The sequence below is a fragment of the Siniperca chuatsi genome, linkage group LG15, assembly GCF_020085105.1.
Source record: "Siniperca chuatsi isolate FFG_IHB_CAS linkage group LG15, ASM2008510v1, whole genome shotgun sequence".
Classification (NCBI taxonomy): domain Eukaryota; kingdom Metazoa; phylum Chordata; class Actinopteri; order Centrarchiformes; family Sinipercidae; genus Siniperca; species Siniperca chuatsi.
The window spans coordinates 22,374,919-22,397,326 of record NC_058056.1 but is presented as its reverse complement, the minus strand read 5'-3'; the positions used below and the strand labels follow the sequence as shown (position 1 = coordinate 22,397,326).

The window sequence follows — 22,408 nt, the reverse complement described above, 5'->3', positions numbered from 1 at the left end:
TTAATCGTTTAGTCTATAAAATGCCAGAAAATGTTGAAAAATGCCCATTACAATTTCCTAAAGTTGATGTCTTTTAAGAGCTTGTTATGTCTGATCAACAGTCCAAAACCAAAACCAATTATTGATTTACTATCACAGAAAAACAGCAAATTATCTCAATTATGAATCTGGAATCAGGGATTGTTTGGTATTTCTGCTTGAAAAATTAAAACAACTATTAACTGATTATCAAAATAGTTGCCAATTAACTTTCGGTCAACTAATTGATTAATAGACTAATTGTTTCAGCTCTAGCTCTTACTGATAGTTTTTTCTCCATAGGTCCTCTGCATCCTTTTTCCTCTTAACAGACAAACTGAAATTAGAAAAAATAGAAGTAAACAACTCATCTCTGCATGTCTAAGAGTGCAGAGCTGAATCTGTGGTGCTATGAAGCTCATAAATCTATTTACTTTAAAATAATTAAAAGCTTTTACTGTTATAGGCTGTTAGTATATTGTGTTTCTGCTCATGACCTTCTGTACAAAGCTGCACCAGCTTCAATCAGACCCAGCAGTGACTGTTTTTGCTCTATGCGGATTTTCTGTCTGATGAATTCCTTGTAAGAGCCTGTGTGAGATAAAGTAAATAAAGTTAGTGTAGAACAGTCTGTTTGGGATCATTCTTTAAGTCTAATGATTGACAGGCCTCCTGCTGTCCCCACTCATGGTACGACCTTAAATCACCTGCCAACTATGGTGTCTGCATGTCTATTTTTATGTGCACTTGTCTGGCCGCACAAAATGCTGCCTACCTTCCCTGCTCTCCTTCTCAGCGAGGTCCAGCAGAGCTTTTCCATTTTCAACAAAAGCTCTGAGAGCTTTCACACAAGAGACGGCAGTCGAGTCTGCTCTTTCAGCCAGTTTCTGTTTGAATGTGGTTCTGCAATAGTTGCATAAGATATGCAACTTCTTATCAGTGCACCGTAGTGAAACAATCTCTGCTTTCTCTCGAAGTCCACTCTGGGCAAATGGGAAAACAAAAGATTTGCTGTTGAACTCAGTTTAAAGTGGAACTCCACTGATTTCACACATGAGAATCAGTTTACTAGTCATGATGAGTACTACTCAGCATTTGAGAGTGGTTGTATAATGTCTTCTGTGGCTCTGGAACTAGCTTTGTCCGGTCTGAGAAGATTACTCAGGTGACATCACTTGAATTATAACAGATTGGAGAAAACACATTTATTACAGATAGCCTATGTTAAAAACTTTAGGTGTCAAGTTTGAAAAAGGGGCTTTTACCAGTTAGGGAGGGTCTACCAAGAAGAAGCTATTGGTTGCATTATGGGGAATGGTGGATCCAGTCTTTCAACATCCAGTGTCAACATTTTCTTGGTTGAAAAGGTATGAAACAGCTTAGCTGTAGTTGTGCCTGCTGCAGGTACTAAAACGAACCTTAAATCTTGACATATCAGTATCAGACACTGAACACAAAGCCAGCATTTCTCTTTTTATTGCTATGAATCTCACATGAACCAGATTTCTTTTTCACAGTAGTTGCAGCATTAATCAACTGACTCCATTTCCAAATCTCTCTGTTCTTGGTATCCATCCTTTGCAACTTCCTGGAGGTGTTCGCCGTTGCTCTCCACTATGTGGTTCTCCCCTGGCTCCTGGATGCCCTCAGAGAGTCCTTGTGATTGGCTAACAAGTGTTTCTGTGGGTATAACGTGAGAGATTGTGAAAGAACCGGCAATCTCCTTCAGACGGGCCTGCTCAGTCTTCAGTTCAGCCAGTTCCTTGGTCAGTGGAGTTTCGAGTGTCAGTGTCCCGGCGGGGACAGCAGAGGCAGGGGCCGCAGTATTCTGGATGGGGTCATCATCTTTGGGGACTTGAGGAGTCTCCAGCACCTCCTTCTCTGTTGTTTCAGTAGTGTTGCTGTCAGGTTGACCTCCCGCTCCCTGCATCTTCTCATAAAGACTCTTCCTCTCCTCTTGCAAAGCCCTGCACAGATTCTCAAGCTTCTGGTTCTTGATGGTGACAAGCTCAAACTCCTTTTCCTTGATTGCTTTCTATAACAGAAACAGAAATGCACAGAACATACTGGTAAGAGTGGGGAAATATTTGTCTTTTCTAGTATAAAGATGCCTTCGGGTGTGTCTTACATTTATGGCAAACAACCAAATCCTTGTATTGGTCTATAAATGACTGAAGAAAAATGTTTCTTACATCTGCCACCATGTCAACGAGACTCTTGTTGCAGCCATCAAAGCGAGTCTTCCATGATTGGCACTCTTTATCCAGTTTTTTCATTTTCTTGGCCATCTACACCACACAAATAAAAATATTTAAATCACGTTTCACAACACACAATCACTTCTAAAAATAGTTGCCACAATATAGTGTAGGATTATACAGATTGTCAGTGTTAGTATAATTCTCATGGGATTTTTTTTTCATATTCCTGTTTTTAACATATTTTTACTCACAGATAAACTAAATGATATAACCAGTATCATGAAGCTGGCTTCAAATATTGTGTGGAACCATTCTTACTTTGTCCATGTCCTGTTTGAAGCCGCTGTAGACACTGTTACTCTTTGATACCGTGCCTTGGAATTCATCAAACTTCTTGGAGTACATATCGAGCTGAGGGGAAATGGTGAGAAAAACATTATACGTGCCTCAAGAGAGGTAGAAAAACAAGCCAGTGTTGCTCATGATGCCCTGTTAGTGTACCTGGGTCTTCATATCGATTTCTTGCTCCTTCATGACCTTCACTTGCAATTTATACTCTGCCGCCTGTTTCAGCAGCTGTGGAATATTAAAATGTTCCATGAAAATGAGCATTAGGATTAGATTTGCAAATATGTTATTCAAATGCTTGTAGCACTTGACAAATCTGATACACAAAACATACAAGGTCTTTTTCCAGCTTGTGCTTCTCCTCTGCCTCCTTCAGTATCATGTTTGCCTGTGTGAGTTTGGTTTCCAGCAGCTTTTCTTTCAGGTCTCTGTGTTTGAAGACCTTTTCCAGGTTCTGGAAGACATTCAGGTGAATTTATGGGTCACTTTCACACAGAAAGCAGTTTCATTTCTTGCTCAAGGAGCTTTGGTTACATAAAACTGAAATACTGTAACTAATAAATGTAAGACCTGGGTGAAATGTGCAAATAATTCATGTGTTTGAAACTGGCACGGAGGCCTAGATGTATGAGGGTTTTACATAAGTACAGTTCAGCTAGTGTCAGGGAAGTTTGCATGTAGATTGAGGTTTACAAATTCACTTTCAAACTTTGTTTGACTCTGTTTTGAACCCATGTGTGCTCAGCATGTGGCAGGATCAGTACCGCCTCTCGCTGGTCGTATTGTGAAATAAGCCCCTTCAGTTTCTCTGCCAGGGCGCTGTTCTCCTGGCACAGCTTGGTGTTGCGGCTGCTGTGTTCCTCAATTTGGGCCTGAATCTCACTCAGTGTCCCCTGGAAATGGGTGGTGATCTCTTTCCTCTTCAGGTCGTCCTCTCTGCACCTCTGCAGGGTCTCTTCCTGCATTTCAGGGACGAATGTGAAAGCTCAAAACAAACTTGCATATGATACATTTGTAATTAGCACAGTAACAGAATTAGGGGCGTCTTTAGCTTGTCCTCTGATTTTATACAACTCCCAGGTGTCCATGCAACAGTGAAGTCTAGAACGTTCTTTCAGTAAAACAATCGCTGTGGTTATACCCACAGTTTGTTTTCCACCTACAACTGAACAGCCTGTTTTGTCGTTTCACATCACCAGTTTCACAGCGAATTAACTAATCCTCCAATGGTCAGCCATAATGGGAGCTAAGATTTAAGTCAAAGCTGACAGCAACAAATGATTATTTTCAATGTCGATTAATCTGCTGATTATTTTCTCAATTAATCGTTTTGTCTATAAAATGTCAGAAAATAGTGAAAGATGTCGTTCACAGTTTCCAAAAGCCAAGATGATGTCTTCAGGTTGCTTATTTTGTCCAACAGTCCAAAAACAAAAGATATTCAGTTTACTATAACATTATACAAAGAAAAGCAGGAAATCCTCACAGTTGAGAAGCTATAAAATTGATTATCAAATGATTATATAAATGATATATTGATTATCAAAATATTGATTAATCAACTAATTGTTTCAGCTCTAGAAGTTATTATTATAGTTGCTATAGAAGAGAGTATAAAACACACTTAGGTTTATGTTCTGAAGAAGTTGCATTCCCCGTTATACCCAGTTATTACTTCACACCTCAAACTATTAAGCATTATAAATCGCCTTTGATTTTACCATTGAATTTCATTTTATCTCTCTAAAATGCAGTATCACATAGAGCTGAATTATTCCAACACTTCACGAAAGTTGTATCATGCGTACATCTTGGAGTGAAATATTCAAAACCAAGTCTGCTCCTGTAAATCCAATGTAAATGTATTGTAGATTAATTATTTCATTTACATTTTCCCACAAATCAGCCTGATGAGCTGTACTCAATATCTTTGTAAACTGAAGGAGCTCCACTAGAATTAGAAATGAAATTTGCTGGTTTGAACAACACTTGGCTTCACAACACGAGTTGTGGGTGTGGCAGTTTAGAGGTCAAATCCTGAACCTTTGACATAATGGTTGATCTTTGGTACCAGCTGACATCACCTCCTGTAGAGCACAACATATGGTTACAACACCCGGCACCAAAAAAATCAACTAACAGCAAATGGCAGTTTCAGTAGCTCAGATTAGATGCCATGCTTGTAAGAGATTTGGTTTTGGTGTTTAGTTATTCTTAAATAATACCACCGATACTTCCACTACTACATGAAGAGCAGAAAGGACAGCAGCTGAAGTACCTTTAAGGTCTTGTTGTGCCTCTGCAGCTCTCGACAGAGCCCCTCCAGTTTACTGCGAGCCAGCACGGCCCGGCTGTGCTCGCTTTGCAGCTGGTCCTTCTCCTTCATCACTTGGAGCAACTTCTTCTGCAGAACCTTCAGCTGCTTCTGATCACTCCGATGCTCCTCCAACTGCAAAAATCCACAGAAAAGTCCACCACATGTCCATAAGGGTAAAGCTGCATACCACTAGTATATTTTCTCTTTCCAATTATCTAAATTCATCCACTCACCAGCTCAGCGTGCTTCTTGATGATGGCTTCCAGTTTCTGTTCTGGAGTGTTGAGTTTGTTCAAACTTTGCATCAGCAGCATCGCTTCCTTCCCTGAACAGCCACAGAGAATTTAAAGTTAAACATCGCACGTCAGCCAAGTCAGATTTGAGCTTCATTCATTTTAATTACCCCAGAGCACGAGGTGAATCAGATTTAGCGCACAGTGATTAAATATTAAGTCTAAAGTTATTCATCAGAGAAATTATTTTAGAATACCTGTACGGAATTACAAGTTTATCACACATACAGTGAAAAATCATTTTGGCACCCGAGTCTACTGAAGCCGACTATAAAAGGCATGTGGAAATACTATTTTACCTGCTCGTCTATTGCAGATGGATGCACTTACACGCATTACAGCTCTGCTTACACATGTATCAGTTTCAGTAAAACTTGGACTTTTGCTGACTGAGCTGAATGAAACCCACCTCAGTAAAAAATCAATAAAACATTTTGAAAAAAAAAAGAAAATACCTAGATTTTTGAGCATCTTCTTCTCCAGTTTCTGGTCCTTGCGGGCGTCTGCCTCTTTGATGGCTGTGACCTCCTCTGCGTCCTCTGGCTCAGCGGGAATCTCGGCAGCCTGGTAGGTGCTAATGATGTCCTCCAGCTGCTGGGCCAGGTCCTCTGTCAGGTCAATGTGCCGACCCTCGGCTGGGGACGCCTCTGGACCCATGGGTTCAGGGCTGCTCTCCTGACAAGCCTCCATTATTCTGAGCTAGTACTGAGAGGGAGACAGTTGATTTCTGTAATGAACCTGAGGAATAATAGTGATATTCATCTCATCCTGGCATTGTTATCCAAAGGATTAGTCTCATGATAAACTCTGACCTCACTGTTTTCACATGTGAACTCTATTTTGTGAGTTCAGTAAACATGCAGAGGAGGAAAGACTTTTTTGAATAACAGTCAGTTAGCTCCACGGTGAATCATCCCGACTGATTTTCAATACGAATTATAATATGAATACGCTTGAGTCCGACCAACCAGTGTCTATCAAATCAATGTCGTCTCCATAGTGGCTACAAGTGTGTTTTGGTTACTTCATCCTTGCTTTTTGAAGGCTAGTTCAGAATAATACTTAATCAACTTCTGTTTAACTGAAGGTAGATTTGCTAAGTTCAGGATATATAAAAAAGCTTTGCAATAGACCTTTTTCAGCACAGGTGTTACTAATAACATTAACAATCGCTCTGTTCTGTTCAAGTGTCCCAGTAAGCCATGACAGTGTGACAGTGAACCAGCATGCATAAAACCAGCACCCTGAAACTGAAGCAGCTAAATGGAATTCAGCCATCATTAATTTCACTTGTGCGTTTTCTACTGTAACCGTGAAGAGGACCTACAGAGCTAGACTGACACATCGGCCGGGCTGATATGCTGGCCGATATTAACCTTTTTGTAGACAATTAGTTGATTAATCGCTTAGTTGAAAGACGGACAATTAATCAGCAACTATTATGATTAATTGTTTTAGTAATTTTTCAAGCAAAAATACAAAACATTTGCCGGTTCCAGCTTCTCAGATGTGATGATTTACTGCTTTTCTACATGGTATATGATAGTAAACTGAATGTCTTTTGTAGACCACACAATTAATCAAGAAAATAATCAGCAGATTAATCGATAATGAAAATAGCTGTTTAATCACCACCTCCCTCAGAAGGTACCACCATTGTGCCTTTGAGCAAGGCACTTAAAAACAACTGTATATTCTGTACTGAAGAGCTCAGTGAGAAACATAAGTTGCTTTTTTATAATTACAGCTGCTTCAGACATGCAGTATTTTCTTGGTCTTGACAGCATATTGTGCTTTTCCCTTAGACATGCACATTTAGGAAAGTGTCACCTTTTTTGACTAAAAAGTGATTCAACCCCAGTCACTTAAAGTGATAACAAAGTAAATTAGTGTACCACAGTGATTAAAACGAAGTAATACGCTGCCTTAGTGCCTGTTTGTGTCTCTCTTGTGTTGTACAGGCTCACAGCCAGAGCCTGTTTACGTGCATAAAATTAGTGCAGCCTTCACGCTGCCTGCGCTTTCACAAGCAGAGCACATGGCACCTGTTCCAGACCCCACAGGCTATTTTAGGAACTTCTTAATATGGGCAAGTTATTTATTTATTTCTAATCCACTCTTATTGATGTCAATGTCAGTGGTTGTGCGTACAAAAGCTGCATTTCCATCTATAAAAAATATCGTTATTACATAATTGATCCCATCTATCTTCAATATTTTTAAAGGAAGCAGATATCCAAATAGAAATTCAACAAAAAATAAATGGCTGTAGGAAAAGGCATTATTGATTTCTTCACTGTCCAAGGAAACAACAGTGGTCGTGCACAATCAGAGAAATAAATTAAAAAGAAAAGTGTTCTGAAACAAAATGAATCTCTTCCCATTCTGTTAACATGTGACACAGGCAAGTCTCAACTGATTTATCTCCTTCTCATTTTCATCAAACTTGGCAAGCTTCAGAAAGCCATCAAATTCAAACTAACAGTTATTAGTACCAATAAGAAGAGGTTTGGAAACCATCTCAAGCACAGAATTTAAGATTATTTTTATGCTATTTAAGTGTAAATATCCCTGAAGAAGCAGGGTAATGAGCAAACAGGGTCTTACCAGGACCAAGGGCCAGAGTGGGAAAAGGAAGAGTGTCGAGGGGCTTGGACAGGCTACCACCACAGATACAACAGCTGTGATAAGACCACCTCAAAATAAACCAGAGGAGCACAGCTCACACTGAGCAGAGAGAGGGAGGACAGAGTCACTGCATGTCTCTGTCTGTCCAGGACACCTCACTTACAAAAACAACCCATAGTTCTCCTCTGATTGTAATCTAAGCAGGAATTTACCTCAGAGTGTGACATACAGTAGCTGCGTGTATGAGTACAATAAAAATGCTTCATCATTTAAAGGTTTTTCTTTTATGATCTTCAGCAGCCATTTTATGCCATGCCTCTGCTGCTTTAAACCAATGTAGTACTAATTTTATTTTAAGCTGGGATGCTGTTAACAGCCATATAATTATTCTAACAAATGGGCCTGACAGGCCTAGTCACTGAGCAGGAGAGAAAAAAATTAACTGTCTCTCTGATAGGCCAGAATTAGAACAGGCCTCCACCCCAACCCAGAGAAGATAATGCGCTCTAAGATCACAGTAATTTCCTTGCTTAATATATGCTTAACACATGCAGTATTTACTTACAGTGCAGTACACTGTATGTTCAGCTGGTACACAGTGTTTTGCTGAATTTGATGCAACCTTAAAATGGTTAAATATTATCAACAAGGTGAGAACTATTTTTAGAAGCATTCATTTATTTTTCTTGTTCCATGTTATGACTGCAGTAATAATTTTTCACCAGAGGATGTCACTGGTAGGAGTCTCTCCAATTTTTCACTCTGGAAATTTTCTTTTTTCCACACTCCCCCTCAAGATAAAATGTGAATGATTTCATCTGAAAACCCTTCCTTGTGTGCTCTAATTTGAACAATGGTGAGTTATGCAGGAGGAAAGGTATGTAAGTCATTTTGAATAATAAAGTTAACATGAAATAAGCTGCAACACACATCCTTGGGTTAGAAGTATATTCTTTTAAAACAATTTTGAATTTAATCTGAAAAAGTAGAGCACCAAACAATAAAGTCCCCATAGCATAAAAGAGGCACTCCATCCTGACTAACCAGTTTTGATGCAAATAGCTAAACAACGGATTGGCTACTGAGGTTTTTTCCTCAAAAAATCTTAGCTGAGAGGTAAAATGATTTGTCCTCTGTGTGTTTTACAGGGAATTTCATAGACATGAGAGGCACAATGCAGTTCAGTAAATATGAATACACAATAAAAACAAAACACAAACACAATCTGAATACATACTGTATGCAAAAGCAAATAGAAGGCTTCACTTTCCCTTCACATTTTATGAGCATTCTGTACCGTTAATCACAACAAATAAAATTACATGACCATGAAATCAAAGCTACATACATCTTCAGAAAGGGAAACACAAAATTAAAGCAGTGCACCTTTAAAAATTCTTTTATGTAAACATGAGTGAACAAAGTGTTTTCTGATTTTGAAATCCATTCTCAAACTGGTAACATAACCACTTGAAGATGTGAATACACTTCTTTTTAAAAAGATGAGATACGGTGTTAGCGCTGAACACTGTGCTATTTTCGCCCTCATTAAACCTTCGTTACGTCAACTGCAGACATTTTACCTCTTAAAGAGATACAAACAATCTGCATAAAAAGTTTTCAGAATTCAACACTGCAAAAATAGTTTAAATCATAAAAATACACATATATATACAGAGAAGAAGTAATGCATTTGGTGAATGATTACTTACATTTTGAGCTGAAGCACAGTAATAGTCAACCAACTCACGCTGTTAACATCATTACTTTAGTATTACTTACAGTAAGTGATATTGATTTATCCAGTTACACTTAAAAATGCAAGAAAACACACTATTGACTGATCATCATAGCCCCTTGAATCTGTGTGCAACATGTTTCACAAAATGGGAAACGTGAAAATACGACTGGAATGTTTCAAAACCACAAGAGAACATAACATGTTTTACTGCCCCATTTTTACTGACCAAGTCAGTTAAACATCAAAGATGAAAGGATGAAAGTGCATCGTCAAAACTCATAAATGCTTATGGTCATCTGTATAAGAGAGGGAAAAAAAGCTGTTTAATCATAGCAAAGACATGAGATCAAAAGCAATGCCAGCGTGGCTCACTGCATAACTGCATCACTGCTGCATAAGTACAGATATACCATATAAATAGTAGTCAAATATTTACCAGTATCAATAAGTGCTCACGTTCTAATATATAAATACATCTTACAGTATTCATAATTACCTATTAACTTCCTCTATTTTTGTGCAATAGCAAATCCCATGCATTTTTACCAAGATAAAAACCACAACATTAAGAAAAATGCAACATGAGAGCCATTTTTTAAGATTGTTTCACATAAATCAAGCTGCATCCGTCTGTCAGAAGAACTGATGGAACAAAAAAAAGCTTTCCTTTGAGCGAACTCTCTGACAGCGCCGACGCTTGTGAATAAAGAGTACCTCGACATTTTTCCTTATTCAACAAAAACCTTCTGCTAACAAAATGATGAAAAGTAAAATAAAGGCACAGACCCTTGCCGCTTGATCAGAAGCACCAAACTGCACAAGAAGCGTCTACTTAAAATTTGGTCAGACTGTTTCATAATACACATACTTTTCCCCTTATAAATAGTCTTTATTTACTGCACTACTGCATCACACCTTGATATGATTACATTAAACAACAGTCTATTTTAAAAGTACACATACAGTAAAATACACTGTTTGTATGCATCTAAGAAGGAGTATATATTAAGGACATTTGTACAGAATCCATAAATATAATTTATGTGCAATTGTACGCAAACTACTATGTCAAACAAAGGCATATTAGCATAATATCTTTCCATATTGCACCTGCGCCCAATAATTCTTCCCCTTGCAAGACATCCTGCTGTTCGTCCAATCATTTCAAAGAGTCTCTGAAGAGAAGAGCACATCAGACAGGGTGGGTTTCTTCTTCACTGTGAAGGTTTGAGCTCCACTCAGATTTAAAAGGAGCTGTCTGGAGTATGTGCAAGACCAGAAGAAGTGTTATTATATTGCCTCTAATGGGATAAAGATGAGGTTATGTGCCTAAAAGGCTGAGGACGACAAGGTTGCAGGTGTAGCAAGGGGGCATCTGTTCCTGAATCAAATCAAGGAGACAGAAAAACGGGGGTTTCAATGAGGGTCCTCTGTAGTAATCTTCAACGAGGCGATGGCTTTCAAGCAGGTCTGGACATACTCCTCCTGTCTGCTGTCCCTGATGCCAGGGTCGAGGCTTTTCTCCTGAGCGGCCTGATGGGAGGACAGCTGGTTCTGGCCTCTGATGTCCTCTCCTCCCGTCTCAAGCCCGTGGACAGATCCCTCCCTGCTGCTACAACGCTGGCCCTCGCTGCTCTGGGGGCTTGGCGCTGAGGAGGAGGTGACATCAGTGCTAGAGGAAGGCGGGGAGTGTAACATCTGGATCCCTCCAACAGGAACGACGGGGAGCAAACTGTGGGCCTGCTGCTGGGAGTGAAGAGGGAGGTGGCTGAGGATGTTCTGGTGATGAGAACTGGCAGCACCAGGCAGACTGGAAGCCAAGCTGCTCCTTTGATCCTGAAACGACATATTGGCAGCATTAGGAGCAGTTTCAACATTGCCAAGATCATTTCTCATGTGAAAATATATTACAGTTAGAAAAATGCAGAAATGTGAGAAATACAGCATTATTAAGTAAAAAACAGCACTTGGAGAACACATAGCCCGCCACGACTACACAATCCATTAAACAATAACACTTGTTGTATTCTATATTTTTGTTATTGTCTACAAATCCAATGAAAAGACCAGAATCAACAATGTGTCAGTCCATGTCTTACTTAACAACTTCCCTACCCTGGCTGTGATGCTCCAAGCCCATCCGTTTCCTACTGAAGACGCAATCCTTAAAGATTGGGTCATAAATATATACTACATTTTTTTTAAAAGGCTGGACAATAATGAAGGTCTATGGCACAGACACATATAAGCTATATCAGTCTTCAGCTACACAGGCAATACTTTGTAGTAAAATTAATTCATTGTTGGTTTTGGTCATTTCATGGGACAACAAGAAAAATATAGAATATCACCAAACTTGTCCTTTAAATTTGTTATTTTTATAAATAAAATATCAAAGAAAATATCACATAGTGATAGACAATCATAGGATGCATTTTTTTTCTGTCAGTTAATTGTAGCAGTTCACAAGAAAATAGTAAAAATGTTCTAAACTGATCTTAAAGTGTTCAGAAATCCTTTATAAATTTGGAATCTGTACCAAAACCAAATCACTTGGTCCTTTGCTCATGGCATAACTTTCCACCAAATATCATCCAAATCTGTAAGCACGTTTTTGACAGTACTGTCAATTAGGAAGGTAACAGTACTAAAACCCTATTTGGTAGAGGTGCAGTTGACGTGGGTGCAGAATGCATCATGCTACATACCATTTCCATTTCAAAGGCTCCTTGTTGCTGAGCCATCTCCATCTTTGCCTGGTGTCTGGTTTTATCACCACTGCCTTTATGTTGGTGCGAGCCTCTGCGTGGTGAAACGGCCCTCAGCACAACTCTCTGCCGGCCTCTGACTGAGGATTCTCGCTTTCCAGCCAGCTCTGTTCCAGGAGACATGGGTCGTTCAATTGAGGCTGGGGAGAGATGCTGAATGGGTGTGAAGCTGGGTGAACCAGGCCTCAGCGGGGAGGTATCCCATCTGGGAGAGGAGCGACCTCGCGGGGAGAGTTCTCGCCTCGGGGATGGGTAACGCAGACGTGAAGGGGAGGGCTCCCTGATGGGAGACTCCCAACCAGGAGAGAGCAGACAAGAAGAGTAGGGGTCAAATAGGAAGCTAGACTGGTCTGGAGACAGCATAGTCAGAGAGTCTTCATCCATGGACTTCTCTCTCTGGTCTGTTGCAAGGACAGGTCGATGGTCCGAGCCCGTCCTTCTGCCAGAGGACTGTTGGCGGACATCGGCATCGGGCAGAGAGGTGAGGGAATAGCTGTGGAGAGCAGCGGTGGCTGTGACTGACAGAGAAGTAACTCTACACGGCTGAGGACTTGTGCTTCTTGAACGCAACTTTGGTGTGGAGTCACCCTCGTATTCATCGTCCTCGTCATCATCTTCATCGATTTCGTCAACTTCTTCATCCATGCCGTCAGAGTCCTCCGCGTCTGAGAACTGGTGTTTGGTTGTGACCACCACCTCTGTCTTGGACTCTTGTTGGATATCGTCCACTTAAAAAGAAAAATGCATCAGTTTAGTTGGATTTATTCATGCATGTGCAAGAATATTACATACTGTATGTCAGTATTTTACCATGTTCCTGTATCTCCGTCTCATCCATCGTCACTGACACTCCCAGTTCAAGACATTTCTTCATGTGTGCTTTTGATTTCATATGTTTAGTCAGGTTTCCTGTAAAAGCATAAAACAAGTAGCAAGTAAGGTTTGTCCTTTTTAGTTTTTGGTATTACCATTTTTCACTGAAAGATACCAGCCTTTGTTCTTAAAGGAGCAGATTTGTTTAAACAAATTTTCACCCAAATTTTATGTTAACACTGTTCAGTTTCAAGAGAGCTACTGAGCTGCTGATTTTGCACTGTAGTACCTCTGAATAGCAGCAAAAACTACAGAGCGTTTGCTGCTGCTGCAACTGGTATTCATAAAATCTGATATGCACACAGATTTTTGTAATTTTTTTTGTAATAAACACTGATAGACTATCATTTGTTTTAAATACTGTGGTAAGTGGTGTATGTATGATCTATAAAGTCAGTCTTGTTCATTCCAGTCTATTAGAATGCTCACCTTTAGTTTTAAAAGCAAAGTTGCAGACCCTGCAGATGTACGGTCTCACATCTGTATGGGTCCTGATGTGTTTTTTCAGCATGCTCGGCTTCTTACAGCGAATGCCACACTCCTCACAAATGTATTTCCCCCGGCCTCGACCTCTGACATACACATAGTCTTCATTGGACTTGTACCTGAAAGATAGTTACAGTCTTCTAATGAAGAAATACATAAAACAGTCCTGAATAGGTAAAAAGAGCATAGACCAATAGATGCACTAATATCCTAATATAGCTGCAGCACTAGCTGTCAGCAGAAATGGCAAGTATTATGATAACTAATATCTTGACTGACCCTCCTTCGAAGATCTTAATGCGTGTTGGCACTGTTTGGGTTGTGGAAGCCTCCCTCTCTTTCCACTCCTCCTTGGTAGTTTTCACTCTGCAGCTGATGTCTTTCACCTTCTTCCCGTAGGTGATGTCCACCTCTTTGGGCTCTGGTTTCCTCTGCAGCTGAATCAGATGAACAAACATTTTGTGTAACATCCATTTTAAGTGGACACCGTATCGACAACGTAACTTGATGCTTCCAATATTTTATGTCGCACATAGTGTTACACAGCATGTTTTGCAAACATGAATTATGCTGCTGCTGGGGAAAAACCCAGTATAGATAACTCCTGTTTTGTTGATTTTCATGTTATTATTTTCTGAAAGTTAGGCTAGGCATGATTGAGTCATAATATATACATTTTATCAGCCTAAATCTAATGCAATGGAGAAAAGCATCCCATTGCCAAGACACATAATATTTATTTGAATATGAAATCTGGTATTTTCACTGCCAATACATCTTTTTTTGCAAATGGTAAATGCAGAACAAGAGATGAATCAACGCTTATAACATCATAACAAGCAGCAGGCAAATTATTTCCAGAGACTTGCCAATACTGGCTGAACCTTCTGCCAAAAAAATTTAAGCATGAATTTTGCCGTAATTCTGAGTCCTTCAAACTTTCTACATTTCCAATGGTTATATCTCCCTATACATTTAGGGCTACCAAGGTGGACAACTACCCAGTGCAGCTTTACTTCATAAATATACTTCCTTTATAGGTAATAGTGATATTAGCAAAACCATAGGGGCCAGGGCTTTACTATTAAGGTACAGAGCAAATGTTTTTTTTTAATGTTTAAGACTGCTTTAGAAATAATGCAGATATCAGGGATCGTTTTTCTCACCTTTTCCATGGTCTGCCTCCACAGGATGAGGGATGAAACCAGTTTTCCTGTGCCAGGTTGACACATGGCAGCAACAGTGTATATAACTTTGTCTCCCCTCTGTTTGGACCGCAGTAGAGCCAGAGCAGCACTGGTACTCAGTTCAAGAGGGTTCGGGTTGTGGGAACTCACACACCAGGTGGTATACACGGAGGAGAAAGGGGCGTTGCTGTGAGAGCAGCTCGGCTTGGTGTAGTTGAGATAACACCAGCTCACACCTGTCGTCGTGCGAAGACTTGGAAACTGAGATAACCGTCTTGAATGCTCTGTGTCTGAGATCAGGTCTTGACTGGTAACCAGCTGCGCCACCATATCCATCTGCACTCGTTTATCCATGCCAACTTCTTTCACTTCGCTGACTGATATCATGGAGTAGGGAGGTGAGCTGGTTTCCAGGGAGCTACTTTCCATAGCTGACTCAAGTCTGTGGTCAGTGGCCTCTGTCACTTTTTGTTGAAGTTTGATTAATGTACTCCTATGTGAGTCATCCTGAGTATGAGGTGTGGATGCACCCTGCATCTCTGACCTGTGCCCCTTCTCTTCACTCAAATTACATTTTCCCAACTCCACAGCACTCAGCTCCTCTACAATCTGCCCAAACATTCTTTCCTCCTTCACACGTTTTTGCTGCTTGACCTCCATGAAAAGGTCCAGGCTGCTGGCAGGGGATAGCATCCGTTTGTTTGCGCCACCACTGGAGGCGTTAGTGGTTGAGATAGTTCTGGAGGTCAGAGAGAGAGGGATGCCTGTCTTGAGCTTAGCTGATGACAAATCAAGGGCTTCAACATTGAGGGTGTGCATCGAAGGTGGTCTGGTATAAGCTAATACATTATGAGAATCAAGATTTCCAGATAAACGTGAAGTTTGATTCTGAGAAGTGGACGTAGTGGAGCTAACACTGTCATACTGATTGTCAAAAATCTGTGATACTGAAGTGTATGTGATACTTCCATAGGATGGCACATGAGTCTGTATTCTTACAGGAACTAACAGGCTCGGATGTGACAGCTGGGGAAATGTATTCCCGGTGGAAAATATTGGCAAAGTCTGCGGCAGAACAGCAACTGCTGTGAATGGAGGGGAGGTTCTGCTGAGGTACTGCGGAAACACTTGTGTTGCCTCAGTGTCCATATTCAGTGACTCCTGTCGCACCAAGTTTCCCCTCCTTCTCTCCCTCACAGCCGAGTGGCCAGTGCTGATGTCCACGTGTCTAACTTTGGATGTTGGAGAAAGACTGCCATAGTCAAATGATATGCTGCGCACCTCTGGGAACTCCTTGCGCAAGTTACACGGCGCCTGCTCTGAGGAGGAGCGTCTCATTTCATGTTGTTGACGTTGGTTGAGCACAGAGAGGGAGTGCCCACTCCCTGGCACAGCTAAGAGCTCTAGCGGTTTGCCAAATTCATCCTGCCTAGCTGGAGAGACTGACTTCAAGCTCTCCTCCCTGTCAAAGGAGAAGGTAGAGCTATAAGATAAGTTGCTGTCTTGGCTCGGGCTGCGGGAGAGACTGGTGCAGGCAGACTCGAAACTAGATTCACCAGAGGAGTGCTCGATATCAGCTAAGCGTAGTCTTTTCTTCTTTGGAGGGAGCTTTTCTGGAGGGAATTGCGCTAAAGTTTCACTCCTTTGAGGCCACTGAAACTCCTCCACGTGCTTCTCTGGCTCCTTCAACTGCACCTCTGGAGCTTTTTCTGGACTGTCAGGCTCTACTGTGACCCTAATTTCTGGGACTTGTATGTTGGGCTGACGCACAAGTTTGGGGCCCATTTGAAATGATTGCCTTAGCCTACTATCACTCCTTTCCATCTCATATGATTCACTTGCCTCCATAGCTTGAAATGAAGAAATACTTTCCTGTCTCTGTCCATGATACTTGCATGATTCTAACAGTTCAGAGTGAGGCCTGTTTATCGAGTTTGTGTGCTGGATAACAGAAATTACATTCCCTAAAGTTTTTCGACCAGACATTTCAAGGCTCACTGATATGTCCATGTCACATCTGTCCATCTGTGTTAGCATACTTGAAGAAAGTCCTTTTCCTAATGCCATAATGCCCGCTGCAGCTTGTTTTGAATCATAGTCCTTGCTTGAATCAAACATGTCTTCACACTGTTCATGATGGCCCTCATATTGAACTGGCAAATCTTCCTCTTCCCTCTTCTCTTTCCGACGCTTACGTGTTGCCAGTTCTATTGCATGTCTCTGATGGCTCATATTAGATGCCATAGAGGGGTAATTTTCCATTTCCAATCCTGAGGGTGAAATGCCACTCTCAATCATCTTTCCATGGCTGTCGGTGTCCGCGTGGCCATCATGTGGGGAGAGTTCGAAAGCAGCTTGCCGCCTGAGTCTCCTCATGCCCCCGGTGCTTGTTCTCTCATCAAATGAGTGGCTGCCTCTGAGGGCTTGAGGCATAGTCAGACACACTGCTGAGGATGTTGGCATTGAGTTGCTTCTGATCAGAGGCCCCACATCAGAGCCAGTGTCTAATTGGGGTTCTTTTACCTCTTCCCTCGTGAATGACTTTGTGTTTATTTTGATTGACTCAACAGTATCTTTTTCTTGGGTGAAAACGCGGGAAACACCTTTCTCCGAGCGTTTCCCGGTATACTCACTTGAGTCTGTGCTACAAGCCACAAAAGCTGCTGTCTGTTTAGGGCTTGGCTTGTAACACTTCCCGAACATAATTTCTTGATAGGACTTTGCGTTAGTATTCGGAGGACCAGTCTGGTGCTCGGTACTCTCGGAGCGTGAGAAGTAGCCAGAGTCCGTGCTGCCCTTGCTAGACTGACTTGGGAGGGACAGATTGTGGTCAGAGTCACTGCTTCTTTTTTCAGACAGCCGAAGTGCAAGCCTCTGTTTGATCGTGCAAGATTGAATTGCACGGCTAGCCTCGGCAGCGGCAGTAGGTGCATTGATTTCTTGGGGCTGGGATGAACCATCCTGAGCTGACATCGACGTGGCTCCCTTTTTCTGAGCAATGAGATTTAGTACTTTTACAGCAGTGTTATCTGATCCCTCCACTGGAGAGTCCAGCAGCAGCAGCGGGTCGTTAAGAGTGTCCTCGTCCGTGTCCGTGCTTTGCTCAGCATCAGAGAATAACTCTCCTTCCCCTTCAAAAGACCCCTGGTCTGTGTTGGCATTGTACGAACCAAGTTCTGAGAGTGGCACTGTTCCAACTTTGACCGAGTGAGCATGGGACTTTCTGTGTTTGTATAAATTACTCTTAGTTTTGAAGGAGAATCCGCAGGGGACACATGGATAGGGCCGTTCCCCAGTGTGTGAGCGAATATGTTTCTTAAGCACGCTGGGTTTGGCACATGCCCTTCCACAGTAATCACAAACATACTTCCCAGGCTTTTGTGGTTTCTGTTCCACCTTACACACAGTTTCTGACAGCTGATCCATCCCTGAATGGGAGCACTGTTGTTGGACTTCAGGTGAACTGGTGGACTTCCTGTGAGATGCAGGTCCTGGGGACTGTGCAGAAACTAAGTGGCCTACAGCTTTCTGTCTGCCAATGGGAAACGGTTTTGTGGACTGTAGTGGATATGAAGACACCTCATAGTCTTGATGGCTTGTGGACTGGGTTTGGGAGTGCTGATCTTCTAATTGCAGTGATTTCCCTGAGTCAGATATTTCTTTGAAACCACATGTGTCTCTGCTCTGACCTTCTTGCAGTTGTTGGTGCCACCCCTTGCCTTCCAATTCGACGGATGGACTCCTTTTAGTCTGTGCTGCCTCTGAGGTGCCTTTTTTCTGTGCAACATTTCTGTCCTGACCCTCAGTGGAGCTTTTCACCCCTGCAGTAGTTTCAAGTGACTCCATGAATCCAATGTCACTTTCTTTGGGATTGATTTTCAAGGACACTATCTGTTATGTAACTGTAGTGATATTAACATACATGTGAATTGACTGCGGGGAAGGGTCATCTGAAAGAAATCAGACAGAATTGACAATTAGACAACTCAAGTATGGATGTATGAAAAACAATAATCTAAACTAGTACCACATAGAGATGTACTAGAGGGTTATCAAGACAAAAAAATGTGAAGAAAGTTAACCCTCAACAATCAATTTTACGGTTAAATCTGAGTTCAAATACCCTCCTTGAGAGTGAGAGCTAATCAACGCTGTTTCCCAAAAGTCCTCCTAATAAAACTGGAGTATAAAATTCATTATGATCTCCATCACAGCAGGAATGGGGGGGGGGGTTTCTTTATCAGCCTCTTAAAAATCAAAGGTACCTCATGTCAACCCTGGCAGATGCCGAGATGCTGAAGCCCTGTGAAGGTGCATAGATGTGTGTAGGTATTTAAGACACATGCTTTTACTGTAGTATGTGTGTCATGAATGGTTGTATATGTTTATTGTGTGTGTGTGTGTGTGTGTGCTGAATAAGAATTAAATCAATTACCACCCAGGTACTTTCTTCATTCTATATCCCAGATTTAACTTTTCATTTTTTTTCAACATTGTAGGCTATTACAAAATAAATCTAAACTTCAATGGAGGTTTGCATGCCAAAATAATTTATGGTATGTGTGTTGATGCATGCCAGCACACACAAGTGTCAGATCATGGGCAATGAAGTGTGATGAGTCTACCTGCACCCCTTTTGATGAGATATCTACATAAAATACCAAAATGTTCTGCTTAACTCTTTTATCTAATGCCAGGATCTTATCATAACATCTTCAGGTTCCTTGACTCTCGTGGGATTCAAACCCTTTAACCTGTCTGTGTTACTAGTGTCATCGACTCCACACTGAGCTGCACGGGACCACATACTGTCCTGTACGTAAACATGCCGGACTCATCTGCAGCCCCGTGGTTAAAGTGAATTGCTTTTGCCACTACACTTTCATCTCATACCATGGGGATGGGTCTCTGAGGGCACGTCATTTCCATCTTCTCAGTATCAAATGCTGTGTCCTCCCTAACGAGGTTATGTAAGATTATCTGGTTCAAACCCTCTGAGTTCCCCTTAATTAGGACATCCTCCGACTCTCACTCTCTTTCTCTTCACTCCCTCTCTTTCTTTGTTAGCACACCACACACTCCTCAGGCATAAACCAGAGGATACGAATCCAAGGTGACTCTCGAGATGCCAAGAGATGCTTGAAAGCAGCTATAAGGATGATAATCTACCCTTTTATGTATATATATATCTTTTTTTTTGCCCATTGCCTCTTTTGGTTGTTTATGGTTCATTAGCTTTCAGACAGATTTGAGGGCTTTATCAAGAGCAGAGTAGAGAAAAAATAATGAAGGCATATGAAGGATGGCGAGAGCTGCCTCAGATTGGAACGATCCATGTTTCAATGGGGAGGTCTACAGAGGTAAACTAAGTAGGGTGCCTGGGGGTAACAAAATTCAGAGGCCCGGTAGGGAGCTCCCTTTCAAGGTTGTTCTGACCTCATTGCTTAGTTTCCATCCTCTGTGAGCTACGAGAGGAGGGAAGGGGAATATGGGTGCCGAGTGACAGCGAGATAAGACCCTCACAAACAATGCATACCTTTGAACTAGGCACGATAGAGAGGGAACAGAGCCGACATATTCAGAGTCTCGTTGACAAGTCTCTCAACAGATTCAGACTTTTTTGTGTATAAAGACTGTGCCAGCAGACCTTTCACTGCAAATTTCTCTCTCTCCAGGCAACAACCACTAACCTTTACAAAAATATATGACACAGCAGCAATGACGTGAAACAACAGGAGGCAGGTGGGTGGCAGTAGGTGTGTTTCAGGACGATTGTGGGCTGACTGTGGTACAGTATGTCCGCATGGATGGAGAAATGACTTAATGGAGAGATTTATTTGAACAGCAGACATTAGTGGGGCACATCCCTTACTGCTTTCCACACACGAGAGAGGACAATGAGCAAACAAATGCTGGCTATAGAGAGCATCGTTATGCCGCTGCATTACATCATTAGAGGCTAAGTTGGCCATTAAAGGGAACAGGCATGAAGCCTCACACTGACAACAAATCCATAAATATCATAAGGAGATGACCGGCTTCAGAGAAGCTGGATGTTAAACCCCTCTGAGGTACTCTAACAGCAACATAGCACATAGCATGCAGAATCAATCAACAGCTCTCACTGTGATCAGAATGACATAAAGCACACGGTCTGATGGGAAGAAAGCCTAGGCTCATACAGCCGCTGACATTCAGATATCAAATATAATCCTCATACAAACCTGACATTTGAATAGTCCCCTGTCCCATATCGACAGTCACATGTGACATTCCTCATACTGCATAGTCCATTTCTCCATTCTCCTCATGTCTGGGCAACAATAATGAAATAAATTAGCAAGGTAAAGTCCCATCAGTCATGAAGCTGCTGGCTGACTGGGTGTACATTAGAAGATCTATTGATGCGAGCTAGTCACCAGAGAAAATACCCAACCGTGACGTGCGGACCCAGGCACAAAAATAGCAAAGGGGCCCTGGGAGGGATTACACAACAGCCCACGTTTAAGGACGCTTTTCCTCTCTCTCACTGTGTTTCAAAGCACAGCAGCAGCTGCCTCACACTACACACAAAGTGGGGAGTCAGATATCATGATGCAAAGAGCTAAACATCACCTTTCTAGATAGCCGGAGTTCATTCATCCCCAGATTCAGTCATTTATTTTAGCCTGGAATTGTGTGATCTGGATGAAGACATCCATTCAGGTACACACATCCATTACTTATTATGATCTACAGCTATACATCAGTTGAACAGAGCATGTGAATATAAGCAGAGCAGAGGAGAAATGCAAAAGTGACAAGTGCTTTGAAAGACACTAATCACATGGTGCAGCAGCTCTGAATATACATTTCCTACAGCGTGATCCTATTCAGTTTGTATATTGAGAGGAACTCAATGAAAAGACAGCATGTGGCTGGCTGTGAGGATGCTGCAAAAATTAGATATGTTCTCCGAATTCTGAGACACCCACAGCCTGTTCAGAGCCAGTTCTTCCCATCACGACAGGATTTGCTTTGTGAATGGAGAGAGTCGTGATGAGGGTGTCATTAACACGGCAAAAACTAGGACAATGCTGCAGATTATGTGCAGCTGCAAACCTCATCCTGTGAATCAGATGTATGAGTTCAGTGTGACATGGTGCTATTACAGCTTCTACATTAACGCAACAACTTTTGAAAATCTTCTCAATACATACTTTCTCGTTACATGATTTTACCAAAGATGAAATGCTTTAATGGTACTATTTTTATAAGCCCAAAGCCACAGACTATATTGTTCTATGTTGTTTGTAATATTTTATTTACAAATGAAAACTCTCCTCAAGTAAATGCAGTTATATTATATTTGAAATTGAGACTAATTGCGTAATAGATAGGAATAAGAGGGGTGCCGGTAGCTCACCTGGTAGAGTGTGCACGCCCCATGTACAAGGCTGAGTCCTTACTGCAGCGGAGAGGAGAGAAATGTTGTCATTTTTATTCCACCTCCACATTTATTTGACAGCTAAAGTTACAGTTACTTTTCAGATATTTTACATATATTAC

The 22,408-nt window shown here is 41.5% G+C and overlaps 2 protein-coding genes and 1 long non-coding RNA gene across 3 annotated transcripts in view; 1 reads left to right on the top strand and 2 right to left on the bottom strand.

Annotated features, from left to right (window-relative positions):
* The window catches only part of LOC122861824, a 41,540-nt gene that overhangs the window by 15,520 nt on the left and 3,612 nt on the right, over window positions 1–22,408 (top strand). The window lies entirely within an intron of this gene.
* On the bottom strand, window positions 1,479–7,938 carry txlnbb (taxilin beta b). Its single transcript, XM_044166745.1, has 10 exons — window positions 7,785–7,938; window positions 5,633–5,882; window positions 5,118–5,209; window positions 4,846–5,016; window positions 3,332–3,526; window positions 2,902–3,021; window positions 2,721–2,795; window positions 2,538–2,630; window positions 2,211–2,306; window positions 1,479–2,053 (listed from the first exon to the last, which is right to left on the bottom strand). Exons 2-10 carry the CDS (start codon window positions 5,865–5,867, stop codon window positions 1,547–1,549), a joined length of 1,584 nt encoding a protein of 527 aa, XP_044022680.1. The 5' UTR covers window positions 5,868–5,882; window positions 7,785–7,938; the 3' UTR covers window positions 1,479–1,546.
* On the bottom strand, window positions 8,740–21,280 carry hivep2b (HIVEP zinc finger 2b). The gene is made up of 7 exons (XM_044166731.1): window positions 21,085–21,280; window positions 14,840–18,810; window positions 13,953–14,110; window positions 13,617–13,792; window positions 13,125–13,223; window positions 12,255–13,042; window positions 8,740–11,382 (listed from the first exon to the last, which is right to left on the bottom strand). The coding sequence occupies exons 2-7, from the start codon at window positions 18,704–18,706 to the stop codon at window positions 10,963–10,965; spliced, it is 5,508 nt and encodes a 1,835-aa protein (XP_044022666.1). The 5' UTR covers window positions 18,707–18,810; window positions 21,085–21,280; the 3' UTR covers window positions 8,740–10,962.

Excerpts from the sequence above, each read along its gene's own strand:
- hivep2b (XM_044166731.1), bottom strand. The coding sequence starts at position 18,706 with ATGGAGTCACTTGAAACTACTGCAGGGGTGAAAAGCTCCACTGAGGGT. Across the intron at positions 13,793-13,952 it reads ATTAAGATCTTCGAAGGAGG|GTACAAGTCCAATGAAGACT; the intron begins GTCAGTCAAGAT and ends ACTATCTTTCAG. Across the intron at positions 13,043-13,124 it reads GACGGAGATACAGGAACATG|TGGACGATATCCAACAAGAG; the intron begins GTAAAATACTGA and ends TTTCTTTTTAAG.
- txlnbb (XM_044166745.1), bottom strand. The coding sequence starts at position 5,867 with ATGGAGGCTTGTCAGGAGAGCAGCCCTGAACCCATGGGTCCAGAGGCG. Across the intron at positions 5,017-5,117 it reads TCAAGAAGCACGCTGAGCTG|TTGGAGGAGCATCGGAGTGA; the intron begins GTGAGTGGATGA and ends GGATTTTTGCAG. Across the intron at positions 3,022-3,331 it reads AATACGACCAGCGAGAGGCG|AACCTGGAAAAGGTCTTCAA; the intron begins GTACTGATCCTG and ends AATGTCTTCCAG.